Here is a 12356-nt window from a genome sequence, read left to right as displayed (position 1 = left end):
TGACAAACAAATGAGAAAAAAATTTAAAATGTTCCTTCATTTGTACATTTACATCCATGAATTTGGCAGACATTTTATCCAAAGTGACTTACAGCCCATTTAAGCTGTCTATTTTCTGGGAATCAAACACATTGCGCTGTTAATGCAACGCTTAACCAATTGAGCTAAAGAGGTACTATTTTAAATTGCTTTGGATAAAAGCTAAATAAGAATGTAAATGAAAGCTAAAAGAGAGTTTATGAAGTTTTGCACAGATTAGCTTTGACAAGTACAAAATGATGCACTACTACAGAAAAAAAACAGAAAACAGAAAATGAATTTTTAAGTTAAAGCATCTGCAGTTGTGAGTCAATGGAGTGGGAAGATACTGTATTTCCAAAAGGTTCAGGAGAGTGATTTTATGCTTTTTTGTGTTGGTACCAAGAAGCTTGCTCACTCACTAAAACTGGATTTCTGGTGGGAACGTAGGTTTTTCAGAAGTGAGCGGAGGTAGGTGGGGTGCAGATCCGGTGACTGTTCTGTACACAGTGCCTTGAATCTGATGCAGCCAGCAACTGGCAGCCGGTGGTACAAAGCACCAGCGCATGCTGGGTGATTTGCAGAGATGTGATTACACATCCAGGACGGATAGCTAGAAAAGCACTGCTGTGGTCTAGTAGCTTAACCGGTGCCAGCAACACCAAGACCATGGGTTCAATTCCCTTGGGATGCATGAACTTATAAAATATAGATGGTTCAAAACATAATACTTTCCCTCAGTACTAAAGCCCTGGGCTTGTTATTTGGACAATTAATCAATGTAACATACAGAACACCAGTACTACTGTACCTGTAAGTTTAACTTTAATATAAATTCTATATTAGAGTAACAACTTTTTAATATCATTGTCTGATGAGAAAAGAATAAACAAGTGTTTGTGGTGTGTTAGGACAAATGACCTCATGTTGTTTTCACAGCGGTGGTGCAATTGCCATCATTAAAAAAAATTCTGTAGAAATTACAGTATTACTGGGTATTACTGGCAACTATTTATCTTCTACAGTAAGTTACTGGCAACCAGCTGCATAATTACAGCAATTTTTTTACAGTTAATATCTCCTTCATTAGTTCCTCTACTGATGTAATAAGGCCCATATTTAATTTTACATTTAATTTAAATATTTCATCTGAAATGCAAGCATGTGATTTAGGACCAGAATTGTGTTTTGGCCAAAAAATGTAAAGCCCTGCATTATTAAGTTTCCAATTGGACACATTTCTTAGGAAACAAATAACATACAACAAAAAACAAAACGCAACAGAATCAAACACAATACTAGGTTTGGATGCTGAACACAGTATGAGACGTAAAAATGTCTAAAGACTTCGTGCAGTGTAAACTGTGTGACAGCTGCAACACAGCATGCGAAATAAATCATTGCCTCCAAATATATCAAAAAAACTATTATGCTAAAAATAACTAAAAATGCATGATGTAGATTAACCAGTCTAGAAAGAAATGAGTCTCAGTCAGAAACTGATGGGAAACCTGTTAATATTATTACATTTGAAACATTTGATTTATAGACGTTTGAAAATGTAGTACTCACATTTTTCCCCTCAGACAGTACTACAGTACAGCATAGCATACGCTCCGCCTTTACATTCTGTGTCGGCGACTCTACGTCATCACATCCGGGTGTTGCTGATTGGCTGGCGGGTAAATTTGAAACGCAACTCTTTCAGATGCTAACGTTGGCTGGCACATCCGGGTAAACCTAGGTGGAAAAACCGATGCTGTGCTGTGGTTTCCAGTGGAAAAAACTTTAATCGAGCTATTATCACGCCGTTCCACACAAGGCTGGACATCTATACACATCTGTAAGTTATATTTTTTGATGATATGCTTTAATAAAACGCGAGTTTTAGTTGTTTGAACGGCGAGTTGTTTTGCTGGTTGCCATGCGGAATAAACACCATGGAGCCAACCTAAGTTAAAGATCTTAATGCTTGGTTTGATTAGTCGTTTAGTTAATCGGGGAGAATATTTTGATAAGATGTAGGCACTTTAAACTGTTATGTGTATTGGTGTTTTGCTTAGGCTGAGTACAAACATTTTAATATTTTTGCTTTGTTTTCACTTAATAAAGTGTTTTCACTTAAAGTGTTTGATACGCGAGAAATAGTTGTTTTAAATTCGTCATTTTATTAATATTTAATTCCTGTAATACTCTTTTTAATAATAATAATAATAATTAATAATAATATATTTTATGTTCGTGAACGTATTATTTTAATGTCGTTTTAAGGCCACACCCCCAGAGATTTTGTATGACAGTAAAGCCACAGATGTTATATGTGATCATGTGACCTATATAATATGTATATTTGTAACAATAGCCAACAATACATTTTTGTTTCAATATTGATGTTTTTTTTAAGTAAAGATTATGTTCCATGAAAATATTTTGTACATTTCCTACTGTAAATAAATAAAAATGCATTTATCATTAGAAATATGTGTTGCTAAGGACTTAATTTGGTCAACTTTAAAATTTTTATAAATAAATATTGTCCTATCCTACAAACCATATATCAATTGAAAACGTATTTATTTTGGAAAAAAAATTACCCCTGGGTCACACATGCACTTGTTAACATTAGATTTACATATTTATCTATATATGGATGTAAATCTACTAAGCCTGTTCAACTAGTCGTTTGGTATAATAACTTTTCTTTGCAATGCAGAACATGGAGACTGCTGTGATAAATCTTCACAGCGTTTTTGAACATCTCCGGGCGCAAGTTGATGTGCTCAATGAAAGCATTGAGCCCCGTAAGTACTTGCTGTCTTGATATTAAAATGCACAATATAAAATTCACTGAATATTGAATATTCACTGCCATGTTTTTGTCAGAGTTCATTCAGATGGCCCTGAACTTTGAAGACAGCCGTAGAAAATGGCTGAGACTGGAGCAGGAGCTGAACATGTGTAAGGAGGTGGTTACCAAAGCTGAGACGGAGAAAGGAGCGCTGGAGGTCAAGCTCAAACACGCTCGTAACCAAGTGGACGTGGAGATCAGACGGAGACAGAAAGCTGAGGCTGACTGTGCCAAGCTGGTTCGTAAGACTCTTGCCATATATATGATCACTGCCATACGAGTTAAACCTTAAACATGATGTCCTCAAAATGCTTTGAATAGATTAAACAAAACATTCCTGTTTTCTTGTTCTGCAGGATCGTCAGATCCAGCTCATTCGGGAGCTGTTGGTGTCAGAAGGTTCAGGAAACAGCATCCAGTTAAATGAGGAGCAGCGCTCGGCTCTGGCATTTTTAAATGCCCGTTCCCAAAATCCCCCAAACCTCAACACTAGCAGACGGTAAGAGAAGACCTCCATACTTGTTTGATACTTTACATCATATCCAGGTAAATGTTAGACTAGCATATAATAGTATAATATATTCGCTTTTGTAGTATCAGAAAATAATTTTTTTATATTGATAGATCCAACTATTGCGTTGATAAAAAAAAATGCATGGCAGGTAATGCACTGCAAGTCGATTACTGCCAAAAATGTTAGATCTTATCACACAAATGCTTGTTCTCTGATATCAAAATTCCAGTCATCTCTCGGATAATACACACACGCACACATACTGTTTGTTTTTAGGATCCGATCGTAAGGTCCTTGAATATCCAACATGTTTTTTGATTGACACACTCATAAATTCATGTAGTAGGTTTTATTAGACTAAAGAATTGGTTTGAGTGAGTAATGTGTTTCTTATTGCTGTACTTTGCAAGCTGTCTTAATAGCTGTTCCCCATCATCTCTTCTAGACTGACAACCATCGATGAATCTGCCTCTATTCTGTCAGACATCAGTTATGATAAAACCGATGATTCTTTGGTATGTCTTATCCTCTTTGAGAAAAAATTAGTCGTATGAATATTCCTTATAAAACTTTAAGGGAGTGGAGAAGGAATTAATTTGACAATTAAATGTTTTCCTAAATTAAGGACTGGGACTCGTCTGCGATTAGAACCGTTCGTCTTAAGAAGCGACAAAAGAGAGTAAGTTTACAAGCCACGGCGCACTTAAGCAAATTAATTCTGAATTTTAATCAATATCTGATTAATTGAATCTGTCTCAATGCAGCGTTCCTCCAGGAATCACACAGATGGCCCTCCTGCCACTGCCAAGAGGTCCCGATCCACCGGTCGGACTTCTGAGAAAGTAAGAGCCACTTGTATAAACGGATAAATGACTGCTTAATATGTCCCAAACTAGAGTCTCTTCTTCAAAGCTCTTTGTGGGGCTTTGCGTCATTTGTTAAAAGTAAAACATTTCAGTGGGAAGTGTTTTTTTTTTCACCTCAATATTCTATGGTGCTCTACAGCCAGTGCAAATATAAATATTACCTTGATACAACTCCTGTAGTTGATATCCTATTTGCATGGCAAGTCAGAAATGTAACTATTGCAAATAAATAATTCACGTCACATTTTATCAGGGTAATGAGTCTCTGGTGACCAAAACCACTGTGACAGTGCCATCAGACGGAGGACCCATTGAGGCGGTCACCACAGTGGAAGCTGTTCCCTACTGGACCAGGAGCAGACGGAAAACCGGTGAGCTTCCATTGATTGTCACTTCAATATTAGGGGTTCAACCGATTATACAACACCGTATCGTGGTTATATGTCTTTTTTTTTTTCTTTTCTTTTTTTTTTGCAAATAAAGTAATTCAATTTTGAAATGATTTTGGCTTTGATGCAGCCACGAAACTGTCTCTGTGGCCTAGACTCGAGCAATGTCCGTCCAGGGCTCCAGACTAACTTTTTTCACTAGGAGCACAGTGGCCCCCAACTGAAAGTTTAAGGGGCGCAACGAGAAAATTTAGGGGCACACACCGTAAAATCCACATGTTAACCAAATATTCACATTTCTACTAATTTCCACTGTATTACTAATAAATACTTTAATGATAGATGCAGAAAGTACAATGTGCTGTTTCAAATTCAGTGTCACATTTTATTGTGAACTTTTGGGGAAAAAAGGTCAAATTTACTTGTTGCACATGTGCGACTGGATGTAAAATTCAGTGGCACACTCTCAAATTTTAGGGGCAAAATGCCACCATTTGGGGGCAGTCTGGAGCCCTGCCGCCCACCGCCCATCTGATTTCTTGGGAGTCACAAGTCTGGCACTGTATTAATAATAATAATAATAATTATTGCTATTATTAACAGTTTTTTAGAATTAAAGATTTTATATTTTATCGGTTCAAATTATCAGTCTACTTGATCTGTAATAATCTGCATCTGCCCTAAAAAAAAAAAAAAAACCATACACAGTGGTCGACCCCACCCCACCCCCCATTAAGTACTGATTTGATGATCATGCATACATTTTTTAGATTAAATATGCAACGCAGTAAGCCACGATGTGAGATTGCAATATAATACAATAATAAAACTGCTTTGTTTCATCAGACATAGTCTAATATTCATCTTAACTGATGGAAAAGATAGCTTGCTGGGGATTGGGGTGGTTTTTTAAATAGATTCCGTGTTGACTTGCCAAACAGATAAAAACTGAGATTAAATGTTTCTTTTAAAAGGCTGATTTGTGTTTTGGCTGGACTGTTTTATAGTTATTTCGTTTAAACACCCCAAGCCTTTGCATTTCTAATTATCTTTAGCAAGTAATCTGTAATAATGTTGGCCGCCTTCTTTTCAATGTTTCTCTCTTTTTCTCTTTGTCTTAAGCTGCTATGGAGTGGGACACTGTTGATACAGATTCTGTACAGTCTCTGGATGTGTTCAAGCACCCCAGTCACCCCAGTGGACTGAACAAAGCCGAACCAAGCACCCCCCAGGGTGGAGGCGTTCGTTTGCATGAGTTTGTCTCCAAAACGGTATGAAGGGTTCCCATTGGTCATGGAATTTCTGGAATATCAAAGGAATTTTAAAAGGTCTTCCAGACATTGAAAGTCAGGGAATATCAGAGACTTTTTTGTTGCTTTTAAATTTGGGTTTTACATTTATCAAAATGTAATCCGCTGGTTAACTTGTGATCTAAGAAATACCAGTTACAGGTCCAAGCCTCTGCTGACTACAATTTGAACAGCTGTTTATTGGCACTGTTTATTCATTTCACGCATTTTATAAACTCACGGTGTACACTACATTATCCAGGCTCACGGCATCCCATACATAGGTCATGGAAATTTAGCTTTGGTGTCAGGGAATTTGATCATTGACTTAAGAGTGGGAGCCTGGTGCTGCGCAAACCTTCCTGGTACTCTGCTCTGCCGATTTCTTTGGTATTGCACTGTGCTTGCGTTAAAGGAAAACACCACCGTTTTTCAATATTTTACTATGTTCTTACCTCAACTTAGACAAAATAATACATACCTATCTCTATTCAATGCATGCACTTTTAATCTTTGTACAGCATGTCGTGAATGTGTTAGCATTAGCCTAGCCCCATTCATTCCTTAGGATCCAAACAAGGATGAATTTAGAAGCCACAAAACACTTCCATGTTTTCCTTATTTAAAGACTGTTACATGAGTAGTTACACGAGTAAGTATGGTGGTACAAAATAAAACGTGGGGATTTTTTTTATAGTGGATAAAAAAATGACAATTATATTGTATGGTGGAAGAGCATTCAGTTTGCAGCACTTTGACATAGGCGTGCAGTAATATTGACAGAAGTTTATGCGAGATGGGGAGTAGTCAGGAGTGATGATGTTAGTGCGCGCCGAGATCGAAGTGCTGCAAAATAAGTGCTCTTCCGCCATACAATGTAATTGTCATTTTTTTATCCACGTAAAAAATCCCCATGTTTTTGTTTGTGCTACCATACTTACTTGTGTAACTGGTCATGTAACAGTCTTTAAATAAGGCAAACATGGAAGTGTTTGGTGGCTTCTAAATTCATCTATGTTTGGATCCTAAGGAATGAATGGGCTAGGCTAAATGCTAACACATTCATGACACGCTGTACAAAGATTAAGTGCATGCATTGAAAAAAAAGGGTATGTATTAATTCATCTAAGTTGAGGTAAGAATATAGTAAAATATTGAAAAACTGTGGTGTTTTCCTTTAATAATCTCCACTGTGACAATATGACCCACATAGTAAGCAAGAAAGATGCCAAGTAGGGCAATAATAATGCAAGTGTTTTGCTAGCTATACATTTCATGCAGGTTTTATTTGATCATTAAATTTTCTAAAGCGCCAGCTGTTCGATTTCTTGCACAAAGTGTTATGCATGACAAATTGCTAAATCATCAGATCTCCCAATCAATGCGTCTCTCTCTCTCTCTCTCAGGTGATCAAGCCAGAGTCTTGCGTGCCATGCGGTAAGAGGATCAAATTCGGGAAGATCTCGTTGAAATGCAGGGACTGTCGTGTGGTGGCTCACCCTGAGTGTCGTGAACGCTGCCCCTTGCCCTGTATTCCTACTACAGGTGGTACTCCGGTCAAAAGTGAAGAGGTGACGGACTTTCACCAAACATTAAACTGCTGCATTCAAATAAACCATGCAATCGATGATTAATACAATCTTACTTCCTGGTTCCTTTGTTGACAGGGCACCCTTGCAAGCTATGTGTCCACAACATCTCCCATGATTCCTACACTAGTGGTACGCTGTGTAAATGAGATCGAGCAGAGAGGCATGCGCGAGGTGAGCGGCTACATTCGCTATGCGTTTAAATTGCTGGACATTAAAACCTTGATGCTAAACGCCTGCATTTCCTTCCCACAGACCGGTCTGTACCGAGTGTCTGGCTCTGATCGAGTGGTTAAAGAGTTAAAAGAGAAGTTCTTGCGCGGGAAGAACGTTCCTCTGCTCAGCAAGGTGGAAGACATACACGCCATCACCGGGCTTCTCAAGGACTTCTTGAGGAACCTCAAGGAGCCCCTGCTGACTTTTCGCCTCAACCGTACCTTTATGGACGCTGCTGGTTAGTGCTGGCCTATGATGTGTAGATCCAGTTTTGAAGTAAAAAGTTAACTGTAACTAGTTGCTGTAAATGTTGTTGTTTTTTTTTTGTAGAGGTGCCCGATGATGGCAACAGCATAGCGTTGATGTATCAGAACATCAGTGATCTGCCACAACCAAACCGAGACACTCTGGCCTTCCTCATCATTCACCTGCAAAGGTAAACAGCACCACAAATAACTCTGGTATGTCTGGCTGTGCTTATTAGGAAAGTGGATCTGGATTTTGCGACATTTAAATATTTAAAGGAATATTCCATTTTCTTAAAAGAAAAATCCAGATAATTTACTCACCACAATGTCATCCAAAATGTTGATGTCTTTCTTTGTTCAGTCGAGATGAAATTATGTTTTTTGGGGAAAACATTCCAGGATTTTTCTCATTTTAATGGACTTTAATAGACACCAACAATTAACACTTAATTCAACACTTAACAGTTTTTTTCAACGGAGTTTCAAAGGACTCTAAATGATCCCAAACGAGGCATAAGGGTCTTGTCTAGCAAAACGATTGTCATTTTTGACAAGAAAAATAAGAAATATACACTTTTAAAGCACAACTTTTCGTTTAGGTCTGGTCCAGCGCGACCTAACGTAAATGCGTAGTGACGTAGGGAGGTCACGTGTTACATATATAAAACGCACATTTGCGGACCATTTTAAACAATAAACTGACACAAAGACATTAATTCGTATCATTCCACATACAACAACGTAGGAACGGTCCTCTTTCACCACATTTGTAAACACTGGGGCGGAGTTTCGCGTTCGTCCTCTGTGACCTCTTGACGTGATGACGTATTGCGTCGGGTCACGCTAGCGCATGACGACCAAATCTAAACGAGAAGTTGTGTTTTTAAGTGGATATTTGTTATTTTTATTGTCAAAAATGACAATCGTTTTGCTAGACAAGACCCTTATGCCTCGTTTGGGATCGTTTATAGTCCTTTGAAACTCCGTTGAAAAAACTGTTAAGTGTTGAGTTGAGTGTTAAGTGGTGGTCCATTAAAGTCCATTAAAATGAGAAAAATCCTGCAATGTTTTCCTCAAAAAACATAATTTCTTCTCAACTGATCAAAGAAAGACATCAACATTTTGGATGACATGGTGGTGAGTAAATTATCTGAATTTTTCTTTTAAGAAAATTGAATATTCCTTTAATGCTAGGTTTATTCTATTGTTAAAGGGATAGTTGAACAAAAATGAACATTGTCATTTACTCACCCTCAAGTTGTTCCAAACCTGAATAAATTACTTGGAAAGAAATGTTTGTAACCAAACAGATCAGGGGCACCATTCACTTCCATAGTATTATTCTTTCCTACTATGGAAGTCAATGGTGCCACTTATCTGCTTTTTTATATATATTCTTCAAAATATCTTTCTTTGTGTTCAGCAGTACAAATTCATTTATACAGGTTTGAAACAACTTGAGCGTTAAGTGATGACAGAATTAAAATTTTTATGTGAATTGTCTATTTAATTTACCACAAACTTATTGCGGATGGATATGTTCCTAGTATCCTTGAATTAATATTCTGCAGAAGTTGCTGGGTTTGAATAATTATGACATAAGAAAGATTGTGTATAAAAGTGCTGTCAAATTGTATTAAATCTTTCGTAAGCAAAATTCTTATATTAAAAGCAAGCACTAATCTTTTAAGTGGGGAAAAACAAGCTTTAAGATTATGGGGAAAATATTACATTACTATAACATTTTGAATGTTATTTTGTTTACTGTCTACTGTTACTTTCAGAGTGGCCCAGAGTACTGACACAAAGATGGACACCCACAATTTGGCTCGCGTGTTTGGGCCTACAATTGTGGGTCATGCTGTGCCAGACCCAGAGCCAATGACCATCCTGCAGGATACGAGACGCCAGCCAAAAGTAATTGCACATGGTTTTTCAAGTGTAATTTTCCTTTGGGCCAGTCATTAATTTAGATATTAAAATATAAACACATTTTAAACCTTAAACTTGATACCAACAAGAGTTAACCAGGGTTCCCGCTGGTCCTTGACAGTTTGTGAATCTGGAGGGAAAAATTCAAGGCCCAGGGAAATTTTTTTTAAATATACATACATAGATACAGGTCATTGAAAGTGCTTGAATCTATTTTATGCAAGAAGTTTTGTGAAAAAAATCCATATTTCCTGTGTAGTGAAGGATAATATCATAAAAATTCTAGACTTTTTAAGCACACGTGCTAAACTGTTTCGCTTTAAATGCTTATATCTTCTGTATGCGAATGTTGATTCATACCAAAATGCTTTTTTGCATAGTTTTGTTTGACACATGAAATCGTCTCGGGTTATGTATGTAACTGTTGTTCCCTAAGAAGGAAACTAAACGCTGCGTCTCCCTTGCCATACTTCTACGTCCCTGTAATGCCGTCTTTGGCAATATTTCAGATCGCGATATACTTCCTGGCTCCCGCGACACCCTGTCTTTGTCGTTAAGCCTGACCATTAAGTAAATTTTTTATATATACATTGACACACTTACCCCTGGAGGCGTCCCCAAAGTGTCACCGCAGTGACGCAGCGCGAGTTCCCTGGAAAGGGAACTGTAACAATGTATCTTAAAAGGTAACACGATGTAACCTTGCCCCCACTTGTAATGTGTCCCCATTTTTAGTCCTTGAATTTGAGGGTATTAGACCGGGAAAGTCCTTGAATTGAATTTGAAGTTAACTAAGGTGTGGGACCCCTGGTTAACATGGATTTTAAAATGGACCCTATTAGCTTCAATAACTCAATGTAACATGCATTTCTAAGAAAAATTTCTAATGTAATCTTTAAATTTATGTTTTTCCATTGGCCATATTTTTAATTGTGCACAAATTAAAGCGTAATAGAAACACGGCTACTGTGAACAATTCAGTCAGCTGGATTGCAAACAGTTTTGACTTTTTAACGTTATGGTTAAATGCTATTAAACTCTCATAATGTTTTTTTTTTTTTGTTGTTTGTTTTTTGTTCAGGTGGTTGAGCGTCTAATGGGTCTGCCAGTGGAGTACTGGAGTCAGTTCATGATCAGCGAGAACGAGCACGGTCACAATGATCACATGGTCATTGAGAACGCCAACGCCCATGCCACACCTGATCAGAAAAGTATGAACTCTTTGTCATCACTTGGTCTTTATTAAAGTGGGACAATTAAAACAAACATGTTTTTTCTCTGTGCTGTAGCGACCATGTTTGGGCCGATCACGACACCTGACCAGCAGATGAGCAAGACTCCATCAACCAGCTCGCTTTCCCAGCGCATGAAGACCGCAACTCTCAATGCAATCACTCCAAAGTATGTATACCGACCCCGCAGTTGTATGGTGATATATAGATATAGTGATGTTAGACAAGAGGTGAGATAACTTTGGAATACGTCCTGTTTTCAGATTTGGCAGCAGAAGCAGAGCTGCCGCCAGCAATTCTCGTCAGGGGAACTTCTTCGCCTCACCCCTGCTGAAGTAGCACTGGAGCACGTTTCACGCTCTATAGCTTTGAGTTTATTCATTGGGAAAAAGCTGCAATATAACATTATCCAACGTGCATATTTTGTATTTGATTTATTCTTTAATAATCGATTTTGATTGTTTTAACGCTACTGCTTTTATCTGTTAATTATTTTCTAGCAAACTTGTTTTTTTAGTCGGTTTTAAGTGTTTAAATGTACTGTTAACAACCAAAGGGATTGAACAGATCCACATCGATCTTTATAAAATACAGCAGTGTGGTCTGTGTCAGTTTGGGAGTTCTTTATCAAGAAACCCAAATCTGATTGCAACTAGTATACAAGGTTTTGTGTATATAGTATAGTCCGCAACTGTAACATTGTGTATTACTGTATACTCTCTTATGGTTTACATGAAACTGCAATACAACTCTCTCTTTGAAGACATTTTGTTTTTAATCTTGGCAAGATTTGAGCGATTCTGGACGGTAACATAAAAAATTTGACCATTAGTTAATGCATGCAGGAGTGCAAACACTACTATTGTTACTGGGCACGTCTTTCAGTTTCATGATTGTTTTTGAATATAAATGTTCATGTTTTACCAGATACTTATGTTTATAGATCTTAGAAACCAATCAAGCAAATACTCTTCTTCCTATCTGGCTGGCATGGCATTAGTTGATTTGTCTATATGCTGTTTATTGAATTTTGTAGAAACCTTATTTAAATGCCTTGTGGGACAAGTGACTGATCCAAAGGATTTAATGTATCTTGCCCTGTTCATAAAAGATTTATACTGATTGGACGACTTTCAATGTTCAAGTCAAATAACTTTTCAGCGTCAGACCTCAGGAGGAGAACAGTGGGAGCTTCTGGAGGATCTACGTGTATGC

The 12356-nt window shown here is 37.6% G+C and overlaps 1 protein-coding gene across 1 annotated transcript; it reads left to right on the top strand.

Moving 5' to 3' along the window:
- Window positions 1-1723: 1723 nt before the first annotated feature.
- racgap1 (Rac GTPase activating protein 1) lies at window positions 1724-12350 on the top strand. Its single transcript, XM_065285383.2, has 17 exons — window positions 1724-1861; window positions 2732-2819; window positions 2902-3104; window positions 3223-3365; window positions 3826-3895; window positions 4006-4059; window positions 4145-4222; window positions 4500-4617; window positions 5758-5906; window positions 7331-7495; window positions 7592-7687; window positions 7769-7967; window positions 8060-8165; window positions 9762-9894; window positions 10991-11120; window positions 11199-11310; window positions 11405-12350. Exons 2-17 carry the CDS (start codon window positions 2735-2737, stop codon window positions 11478-11480), a joined length of 1917 nt encoding a protein of 638 aa, XP_065141455.1. The 5' UTR covers window positions 1724-1861; window positions 2732-2734; the 3' UTR covers window positions 11481-12350.
- The last annotated feature ends 6 nt before the right edge of the window (window positions 12351-12356 follow it).

This window comes from Paramisgurnus dabryanus, chromosome 21 (assembly GCF_030506205.2).
Source record: "Paramisgurnus dabryanus chromosome 21, PD_genome_1.1, whole genome shotgun sequence".
NCBI lineage: Eukaryota > Metazoa > Chordata > Actinopteri > Cypriniformes > Cobitidae > Paramisgurnus > Paramisgurnus dabryanus.
Note: the sequence above shows the minus strand (reverse complement) of the source record. Positions and strands in the feature narration are given on the sequence as shown.

Bases quoted from the DNA above. Each gene is read 5' to 3' on its own strand.
- racgap1 (XM_065285383.2), top strand. From the start codon at position 2,735: ATGGAGACTGCTGTGATAAATCTTCACAGCGTTTTTGAACATCTCCGG. The intron at 4,223-4,499 runs GTAAGAGCCACT...ACATTTTATCAG, and splicing joins CCGGTCGGACTTCTGAGAAA to GGTAATGAGTCTCTGGTGAC. The intron at 7,968-8,059 runs GTTAGTGCTGGC...TTTTTTTTGTAG, and splicing joins TACCTTTATGGACGCTGCTG to AGGTGCCCGATGATGGCAAC.